At 38.4% G+C, this 11,229-nt stretch overlaps 1 protein-coding gene across 1 annotated transcript; it reads left to right on the top strand.

Annotated features, from left to right (window-relative positions):
* Positions 1-616: 616 nt before the first annotated feature.
* Positions 617-1,659, top strand: LOC116590881 (protein PBDC1-like). The gene has a single exon (XM_032343243.1). The coding sequence runs from the start codon at positions 698-700 to the stop codon at positions 1,358-1,360; it is 663 nt and encodes a 220-aa protein (XP_032199134.1). The 5' UTR covers positions 617-697; the 3' UTR covers positions 1,361-1,659.
* Positions 1,660-11,229: the final 9,570 nt, after the last annotated feature.

The raw sequence follows: 11,229 nt of genomic DNA on the forward strand, positions 1-11,229 counted from the left end.
TTTCTCTCTCTTTCTTTTTCTTTTTCCAAGCATGTTTGCTATAATTTCTGCAAGCAAGTTGGAAAACTAGCAAGGAACAATTAGACAATGTTTGGTATCAGATATCCTAGCTATGCCCACCTAACTGCGGTCTGGCTTTGGGCCACTTCTCTGGGGATCTGTTTTCTCAATGCTAAACAGAAATAATGATGCTATTTTGCAAGGATTTTGTGAGGAATGACATGAGAGAGTACTCATGATGGGCTCACTACAGTGCCTGGCACAGATCATAAAGGACCCTATAAGCCATGCTAAGAAGGTTCAATTTTATCTTATAGGCAACAGTGAGACAGTGAAGACTGAAAATGAGAGGTGATTTGATCAGATTTTCCATTTCTAAGGCAATTACTGGGATGAAAACTGAAATGTTTTGTTTCTCTTACAGCCAAGCTTTGTCCCAGAAAGAAGTGTTTGCTTCCAAATCTTTTCTTTATGTAAAAAAGAAAAGAATCTTGGCTAAGCTTCAGAATAAATTCTTCCATATACCCAGAGGTTTCTTTGAATGAATAGATTTAACATCCCATTAGGCACTTCTACCTATGAACTTTTCTTAAGACTATGTACACAATAGATTCGGCCCTCCCTTTCCAACCCGCTGCCGGCCGAGTTTGCAAATAGTCATTTCCGGGAAACAGGCGCTTGCTTTGTGGGGTGCAACATGGAGACGACCAGTGGAACTGCTGAGCCGGTTTCCGGGGAACTGGCGTCTGTGGCACATGCTCTTTCTCTCCCAGCCGAGTCTTATGGCAACGATCCTGATATTGAGATGGCTTGGGCCATGAAAGCAATGCAGCATGCTGAAGTCTACTACAAGCTGATTTCATCAGTTGACCCACAGTTTCTGAAACTCACCAAAGTGGATGACCAAATCTATTCTGAGTTTCGGGAAAATTTTGAGAAACTCAGGATAGATGTGTTGGATCCAGAAGAACTCAAATCAGAATCAGCTAAAGAGAAGTGGAGGCCATTCTGCTTGAAGTTTGACGGGATTGTAGAAGACTTCAATTATGGTACTTTGTTGCGACTGGATTGTTCCCAGGGCTACACTGAGGAAAACACCATCTTTGCCCCCAGGATACAATTTTTGGCAATTGAAATTGCTCGGAACCGAGAAGGCTATAACAAAGCAGTTTATACCAGTGTTCATGACAAAGAAGAAGAGAAAGAAGGCAACCATGGAAGAGAGAAAGGAACTGACAGTGGACGGGCAGAAGAGAAAGGAGACATCAGAGAAAGAGAAAAAACAAAAACCAACAAAGGAGAAGAAAAAGAGAAAGGAGCTGACAAAGAAATTAGCAAGAGTGGTGAAACAGCTATGTAAGGTAGACAAGGAATAGCACCCTGGAAACTATGACCCAATTATGTCTACAGATACTACGATGCTACTTGCACAGACCATGTGGTTAAATGTATCTCTTTGTGCAACTGAAAGACATAAAGAAGTACATCTTTCCAGCCTAATAATCAAGAGCTACTTTTGTTGTTCTCTTGTCTGAACCAGCTTAGAGACTATTAGGGTGTTAGTTGAGCATTTTTTGGTATAGTGTTTCTTGGTTCTCACCACTGGTCAAGTAAGAAATTTTACAAATAAATTTCTTTTGGTTCTTAAAAAAAAAAAAAGACTATGTACACAATAAAATTATAGGCATTAATTAAAATATAGCTTTATTATTTCTTTTGCAGTTGCTTTATCTCCAATGGGTTTCAATATATCCTTCTAGACCCCTTTAACAGAGAAATGATGACCCCAGACCAGATGATTCTAATGACTTTGCCATTCAGTCCATGGTCTGAGAAGTGGTGGGGATTACATTAAAGATAACTTTAAAAAATTGGAAGTGATAACTGGAAGATAATAATTAAATGGATTTATTTTTAAAATGATCATGCCAGGAAAACTCTACCTGAAACTTTCATTTGTATTTTAGCAAAAATTGTAGAAAATAAGTATGTCTCCTTATCTGGAAGAGCTTATTGTTTTTAAAATCTTAATGTTAGAGAAGTTTGCCAGCTCCACTGCCAAATGTTATAAAGAACTGGAGGAATCTGACTCTGGCTGTATCCTATTCTGTTTGTTTGCTGCAACAAGGGCCATCCCATGCCTGAAGCCAAGGACATACACAATCTACTCATAGGTACAGTATGTATGCAGATCTAGGAGGAATAAAAAATGTGATAATGACAATATATGACTATAGACTAGCTGGAGAAATAGCCCTCGTGTAGTAATCTACAGACTAATTAGGCACCTGCTACATAATTACAAGTACAAATAAACTAGGTATAGTATTTGCAACTTCTGTGCTTAAACCAATTAGTTAAATTTAATCAGAGCTTAGAAAATACCAAATCTGAAATATCTCCCCCATAGAAAACCAATAAGCTCTAGTTAAATACTTATGAGGGCCAAGACAGATCACCAAGATTTTAACCTTACAAATCAATATTAGGCAAGTAGAAGAAATTTAAAAGTATAAAGAACTATTTAAATTTGAGGGGTTACTACTAAATAACTCATTTAATGAGAACACCTTGCAATGAATGCTTTCCTGTGGGAGAAGATCTGAATCATCTGACCTTTTACATAGTAAAGTTCAGCAGAATCTGAGAGTTGGCCAAACCTGAGAAGCCAGAGCCCATCTAAAATTCTACCACATGTCTTAATGCGTAAAAGTTTTTCCTCCATTCTTCCCAAGGTCAGGTTAAAATATGAAAGGATACCATGTTTCCATATATGTATGATACTTACTCCTATCTGTGTGTATATGTGTATGTAATGTGTGTGTGTGTGTATAATGTATGTATAGTTAAAGCCTCAGACCCCAAAGTCCTGCAGAAAATGAAAGAACTCACTCTGCTACAGTCTATCCTTACAAAGTAATCTGTGCTTATTCCATGAACAGAAATGTTCATCTATTAAAAGAAATAGTTTACTGAAAATAATGATGTCACTTGCCAACATTGTACACAAGGATGTTTTCTTATGGCTAGTGGAAGTTTATGAAATGTCTTAATGTGCTTTTTGAAAATAAGACTTCTGGTGGAGTCTTCATGCTGTCTTGACTCCTAAGACTTTTTCCCCATGTGAGCAAAATGCATATCCATGCAAATCAATTCTAGGCCCATTTGCCTAAATCCTGAAATAAATCATTCTGGAACTAAAATAAGTTGTGTTTATTCAAAATGGAAATTAGTAACAAAAACTTTGTATACACTGCTTATTGCTAATAATTAACCAATTAAAAATCTTAAAACTTCTATGAATAAGACATTGTCCTTAACATTAAAGAACTCATCACAAAATATACACATTTTCCAGGCCATCCTACCTGAAGGATAAAAATGAGAAAACAATAGTCATAAACCAGTATTTCCTTGATTCTGGCCTGACATTTTGGGGGAACTTCAAACACCTCTCAATTTCCCCAAACATTAACAGAACTCCCTAAAAGGGAACTATCAGGTACTTCTTGCAATAAGCATCTGCACACAGTGTCTATTCTCCTCTCCAGATCTAAGCCACAGAGCTGGGGCATCTCCACCTGCCCTGTGCTCAGTGTTCTGGAAGGCACCCCAGATTCTGGCACTTAATATTACTAAAACCTGGAACACTCAATATACTTAAGAGACTTTGGTAAACAACTCTTTGGTTTTAGCGGCTTTGTTTTTTGTTTGTTTATTTTCTTAATCAAAATCATCCTAAGTTTCAAGCGTAGAGGAGCTGAAAATCTGTACTGATTACAGTGTTTAGAATTATTGCTACTCTTGATAGGAATTCAGTATATCCTACTTCCCCTTTTTCTGAGGATGAGTTCTTTGCGAAGGGGCTTCTTGGTCGCTTATGCAGACAGACAGTTGAGGAACTTGTACCATTGGTCTCTAGGCAAGCCTGATTTTAAGGAGAGCACAGTTTTAGGTCCAACTTGGACCTCCTCAACAATACAATCCAACCTGTTTTCAGAAGCCATCCGAACAGTCTAGATATGATAGGCACATCAACTATTATTCCAATATACTGTGCTAACTGGCAAAAGTGGAGGAATAGATTAAGAGTCATTTAACTACATTTGGAGATTCCCAATGCATTTCCCGGAAGACAAGATGCAAATCTGAGGCTCAAAGTATAAACATGTTATATTTTCACTTCATTATTTTAACCATGCCAAAATTTCCCTCCCAATCAATAATTTAGAGAAATAAGTGAAATGAGAGCTCCAGAACCCCAGGGCTCCAGTTCCTGGAAATGGGTTGTGATGGCCATAGAATGACCTGAGAATGACTGACAAAGTTACTTAAGGACAAACTCCTAGCAGGTGCTGAGGAGACAGTTACCTTAAGCCTTTAGCTGAACATTTCGGTCTTATCTTGAAGTTTAGGAGTTCTATGTGGACCACTGTTACACTGGGTTGAGAAGGATTCTGTTGAGATGTGTGGAGCTTGGTTAGTAACATCTGTATGGATGAGGGGCAAGGGGATGTAACAGGAAGAGCAATATTTTCTCACCCTGTCTTATTTCTGAATGAATTTCAGGCCACGTATTTTCTATAAAATTCATCAGCCAAATTTTGTCTCGACTCCTAATATTTCCCCAAGACTTGATTCACCAGTTGATTTAAACACTTAACAATGAACCTATAGCCCAAGTGGTTTTACTTGGGAAACTTGGGAATCCTTTATAGTTTTCTAAACTATAAAATAAATACAGAGTTTGAAGGAGACAAATGCTTATATTTTGATGGAGTTGTCTTTTATTTCAAAGGTAGGCTGGTTAAAAATATGTAAACCTGGTGATTCACAGACCTGTACCCCTGGGGATAAAAACATATGTTTATAAAAAATAAAAAATTAAAAAAAAAAATCAACCTGGCGATTCACAGACCCGTACCCCTGGGGATAAAAATATATGTTTATAAAAAATAAAAAATTTTAAAAAATCAAAAAAAAAATACAGCATATTGTAACCCACTGAAACATAGCTAACTTGATAGTGAACATAAAACTATGAGCTATTAGATGGACTATTACAGCAATTATAAAGTGAATCTTCTACAACATTTTGTTTTCTGGGAGGGTTAGATTGAGTTTTAGTTCCATCCATATAGGATTGAGGAGGAAGGTCTGAAGTGTGGAGTAAAAGCTCAGTAGAGGCACTAACACATGGCATCATCTCCAAATCTTAATATGAAACCCTTGTGGAGGAGACTCTTCAAAAGCAGAACAAAGGAACAAAGCATCTCTGAGCTCTCTATACATATCCAAACTGAACTTTAGTCAGTTTCCATTAGGATTCTGATTCTTGTTTTTTACCATCTTAAAATCACACACACATACACACACACAGTCACTCACACAGAGCCTGGCAGAGCAGTGAGAGATATCTGGTCTCTAAAAGGCATTCTATTAGAAACAGGCAGAGGGAACCCAGCTTAGGAAACAACATATAAAAAAATCGCTGTGTTAATAAACTCGGTTTACTGGGTATGTTTCTGTTGCCGAGGAGGAGGTGCAGAAAAGGAGACCGATTCCACAAGACGGAAGGCTCACGGTGTTTTGTTTTGGTTTTTCTCAAGATCATTACTCTCCATGTTGCAAGAGCATGATTTGAAGTGAGCTGCCCATCCGTTACTCACCTTCCGACCGCTGTCACCCAGCTCATGGAATGGAAAGAACACTGGGGCACTGGGTCTAAATTGGCCAAGGGGTAGGAAACATGGAATGGTCGTAAATGGAAAGTATTCATGCCCAAAACAAGTTTGTAGGGGGAACTATACAGGAATCTGTGTGAGGTCACCTAGAAATGTTTACATAAAAAACAACAAAAGTGGAGCAAAAAGGAGCCAAAATGTCCAAGCTCATGAATATCCTCAAATTTGAAGAGGGATTTCAGCAATTAAATGTTTAACAAGTGTCTGAGAGCCAGAAGTGGGAAGTTCTGTAGTCCCAATCAGGAGATAGACAAAAAGTACTTCCAATCTAAAGATGGAAAAAGTTAAAATTAAAAATGGCAATGGGGCTGGTTTAAACAAAGGGCTCTGAAGTTATTTCTAAAAGAATCAAGTCAAAACAAAGCACAACAACAGCAAAGGATTCCTTTAAACCAGGTACCTTTCTGTGGCTTTATTGCTGCTTCCTTTATCTTACCCCTGGTATCAAAGGGACAGGTCTTCTGTTTCCTTAAAATTTTTTCCCAAATCAGAAAGAAACAAATATAGATACTAAAGAAATATACGAGAGACACCATGTGCTTTGGGGCTGTTTTTAGAAACAGGGCAAAGGAAAAGAAAACTCCCTCCTAATAATTTACTCTAATGAAACATCATCTTAGTATTTGCCATTTTACTTATTTTAATAAACTGATATCTTTTTTAAAGTTCTGGCTTGGGATAATTATTATAATGGGTAACATCTGAGTGTTTACTATAATTGTCAAAACAAACTGAAGGGGTAGGTACTATTTTAGTCCTATTTCACAAGGCTAATAGCAACTGACCTTAAGCAACTTTCTTGGGATCACACGGTTAGTTAAGAAGTAGCTGGGCTTGAACCCTGGTCTATCTCTTACCAAAACACAAGCAATTAACCATGGGTCAGTCAAAGCCAATGCTTCCTAGTCTCATTTGACCCTCCTTGACTCTCCATACCCATAATATATATATTTAGCCTTTTGGAAACACAATGCAAAAAGTTTTTGTTGAAACTGCAAAACAAACCTTCTAGTAGATAACATTTTAAACCTTCAGGGTGTTGGCTGCTAGAAGTGATACTCATTAATGAGTGATGGGCAGGATACTACGACAGCCAAGCAAATGCCATTCTCTTGCCTAATATACTGCGTGTCTCTTTGACAACATTTGTAACCTTTATTTCAGGGCCTGACACAATGTGGGGTGCCTAGTAGGTGTATTAAACACATTTTGAATTAAGTAGATATTTTTGAACTGAAATGAACATCTTCCATCAAAATGTGGCCCAACAGTTACCTGACCTCCACGAAGTCATCTACATTAGTCCTGTTAGTCACGTGTGTCTCAAATAATTATAGGATCTTTTCCAGTTGGCCCTTTGTTAGCTCCAACTTATCTCAAGAAACCTAAGGATTACGTGAAATTTGCATAATTAAAATACTCTGGAAGAAAAATTTCTGTGGTAATATTAAGCATTATTATTATTTTATGTATTGACACATCCCTGGTAGTCATGCTTAGCAGGCTCTGTGTGTATTTAATATACATTGAGGCCATACTTTGGGCCAATCAAATAACATCTGATTTAATCTCATGGCAATCTACACAGGTAGATGTAGCTTTGCCCTCTTTGACCAATGAGGAATGTAAGGAGAAGAGAAGTCATGTATACTGATCCAATACTCACAGTGAGAAACTGCCCTACCTAGCACTTACCTCTGACACTGAAGCCCATTCTGAACCACCTTTTCTTTAAGTCTCTATATACTAATTTCCTATTTCTGCTATAGCAAATTACCTGAAACTGAGTGGCTTAAAGCAGCACAAATGTTATTATCTTATGGTTCTGGAAGTCAGAATTTGGAAATGATTCTTACAAAACTAAAATCAAGGCACTGGAATACACTTTGTTCTTTCTGGAGGCTCTAGGGGAGAATTTGTTTCTTCCCTCTTCCATTTTCTAGAGGTTATTAACTTTCCTTGACTTATGGCCACTTCACCCAACTTTCTGCTTTAGCTGTCATAGCTCCCTGTCTCTGGCCCTGCCTCCCCTCTTATAGTGGTCCTTGTGATTTCCTTGGGCCTGTCGAAAAAATCCAGGATAATCTTCCCATCACAAGACTCTTAATCACATCTACAAAGAGTTATGTTGTTATGCAAGATAACATATTTACAGATTTGGGGGATTAGGATGCCCACATCTTTGGGGGACCATTATCTATCACACACTAAAACATGCTTCATATATTGCCAGGAGAAGCAGAAGAGTCACTGTGTCTTACAGATGTGGCTTTGCATTTCTTTTTGTTTCCTTCACTACTCTAAAGTAAGCTCTTTGAGAAACGAGCCCGTGTCATGGCAGCTGGCTAGATCTCCATATCGGCCAGCTGTACATGTGCACTTCTACTCACACAGTGTGAATTCAGGAGACCACCCTCTTGCCTCTGTCCCTTCAATGCCTAACCCTACTCCATGCGGAAAGAAACTCTCCAACCATTACTGGGGGAAAGGCTTTAACCCCATCATCAGAGATAAATCTACAAAAGGTAAATAATGGTGGAGACACAGTACTGACCTTAAAATTACACAAACTAGCAAAAATACCAAATCATCACCAATTCTGATGGTGGAAGAAAAGGGTCCTGTTGAATGAGGTGGCCAAGAGGAGGAGTAGGGAAAGAAAAGATAAAGGACACTAAGACAAGAGTACCTAAAGAGAATTTCTGCCTTTACACCTTTGCCAAGGTCCAGGCCCACTCTCAATAAAACCAGCAATTATTAGTTTTAGTCTAGTAACAATTACTGTTTTTCAGTGATACTTCCAGTTTTCTTACTTTCTGGTACATGGTAGAATCAGAGTTCCCAAATGCTTGAAGTTAGGTGTGGCTAAGTACCTTATTATAGCCAAAGAAACCTATAGGTACTGGGACAGGCAGAGGTACAAAATGAGTGGAAGTGATATGTGTCCCATCCAGGTGGAAGCTCTGAAGAGCCAATATATGAGTTTCCATACTGCTGGCCACAGTTACTGATAACGTTCCATACTGTGAAGACCACTGGCCGATGTCCCTCAGTGTCAGCATGTGGAAAAGAGCCCCCACGTGACCCAGGACAGTCAAAAAACACGAGTGAAGAATAAGCCTTTCTTGCTAATAACCAGAGGTTTGGGACTTGTTACATTGCAGCTAATATGTCTCTCCTGACTGATACAAAAACAGCTCTTTTCTGGACATGGTCACCGCTGGACAGGAAAATGGAAAAGTAGTTAGGGCTCACTCATGGCCATAAGCTTTTCTCCAGCTTCGCCTAGGAACACTGCATTAAATGAAAATGAGTACTCTCCAGAAAACCTGAAAGTATAATGTAAACAAGCGTACACAAGTGCTTTACAAATTATAAATCACTTTGCAAATACTAGTTATAACAATATTTATTTCTCACCCGCAACTGCAGCCATAATTACATGTTTTCTTATTTTGTGAGTTAAGGCCATAATATTTACTCGGCTCCCACCCAAAAAAAAAAAAAAAAAGTACTTACTTACACTCTATGTAGACAATTCAAAGAGATCAGAGAGAACTTCCTAATTTATGTGTCAAAAATATAGACATGAGGAAGACTAAGGCTGCTTGACAGAATATATACAATTTAAAATGAGTGCTTCTCTGTTATCCTTTTTATTATTCATAGACTCCACACATACTATAAGAGAGAAAGCTCTGTTCCTCCGTACCATGCACACAGAAAGTGTAGAACAGCATGGGATTAGCAGTTTCCTTGCAAACGGACAGGGTTGCCACTGGGCAATGCCTACTACCCCCTCCCTTTGCTCCTCTTGGCACCAGGACGGGCAGAGATACACAACCTCTGTAATTGTTTTATGCATGGCAACCTTTTTATAAGGAATAAACTTGAAGCTTAGCAACGAACTTTTTACTGGAATGTGACACTCCAGTAAAAAATCTTTCTGATCTCCATGTCTACAAAATTAAGAAATTACAAGCATGTTTTCTAAATGGAAACTGAAGTGCAGAAAAAGCTTATTATTAAATGTTTAAGTCCCTAAAATTAGAAAAAAAAAAAAAAAAAGACAAGTAATGACAATGTGAACTCCTCTTTTTATTACTTAGAGGGGTAAGGCTGGCTCAGCATAGCTAGCCCGTTAAGAAAAACAGTCATGTTAGACAGAATTTGTGGCTCTCATCTATGGTTTCTGGCAGAAAAAGTCTAGACTTAGTCTCTGGAGGCAGAAGTTGGAACTTGGTCTTTTAGCTTCTGACCAGGCCTCTGCTACCAAAGAAGGAAGGAGTAAGCAAGATTTTCTCCCATGGATTGCCCTTGGGACCAGTCTTTCTGTTCATCTTGTTTGGTAAGTCTCCTCTATAAGGAGTTTTCGAGCTTCAGGCACTCTGTGTGCTGCTTCCCATGCAGGAACCCCTTTCCCAGAGGGGACCAGGCCCTATACAAGGTATAGTCACACCACACACAGCACTGTCAAGCTTACAATGGTGCCCCTCATTAGTTTTACCTCAGGCCATTACAACTTTCTTTTCATCACTCATACTTCAGGAGAAATGTTCTCACCCTGATTTTTCTGACAATTCTCTTCTTGACAAGGTCAACTTCCACACACACCATCCATGCTATTCCTTTCTTGATCCAAGTCACTCTTCTTGCTTTACATTTCTCTGGCTCTTTCTTGAGACGGTTTTATTTCCCACTGCTTCATTCTGTCAAGTGCCCTGATATTCATACAAAGTAAATGTTCACATAGACAAATCAACTGCATTTCTATGAGTAACTCCAGTCATTAGGAAAGAAATAATATAGATATGCCACATTATTTTCTTGAGATGCACTCACGATCTTTGGGAATATTTTATGTACTTATATCCTCTTTTGTTCCCAAAAAGATTCAGGGCAGGAGAGTCTATGTTGCCAGTATTTGTGAAAAAAAGTGCCAATCCTTAAATTAGTAAGGTACCCTCCTATTTTTATATTAAGAGAACAATGAATATTTAATTTGAAAATGTTCCTGAAACTTTGTGTAAGTAAACTTGTCCAGAAAAATGATCTGTATCTCAATTTACACTACATTTTTGAGAATTCTCACATGCAAACTCTAAGCAAGACCGGAAAAAAAAAAAAATGCAGTATTCTGGAGAGACTCCAATAGAAGGGAGAGATAGGGTAACTGCCACAGAAAGAGCTTCTTGTCTAGGGTTGTCTGGGGTCCTGGATCATCAAGATTGTCTGAACTCTGGTTGTTCGCTCTGCTAGAATAGCTTGGAGAGATTTTTTAAGATGTCCACTCTCCCACATTGGATACAATCATGTCTGATAGCTTGACTGTTCATGTTCAGTGAGGCCAGGAACTCAGGCATGTGACTTCAACTATTAAATCAGTAGAAAGCAATGAATAGTGCTGGGGGTTAAAGATCACTGTGATGAGTTTTGCTTGCTCCTTTGAGAGACGTAAGTCAATGTGTTCAACAAAACCACACCT

Source organism: Mustela erminea, chromosome 5, assembly GCF_009829155.1.
Source record: "Mustela erminea isolate mMusErm1 chromosome 5, mMusErm1.Pri, whole genome shotgun sequence".
NCBI lineage: Eukaryota > Metazoa > Chordata > Mammalia > Carnivora > Mustelidae > Mustela > Mustela erminea.

Excerpts from the sequence above, each read along its gene's own strand:
- LOC116590881 (XM_032343243.1), top strand. The coding sequence starts at position 698 with ATGGAGACGACCAGTGGAACTGCTGAGCCGGTTTCCGGGGAACTGGCG.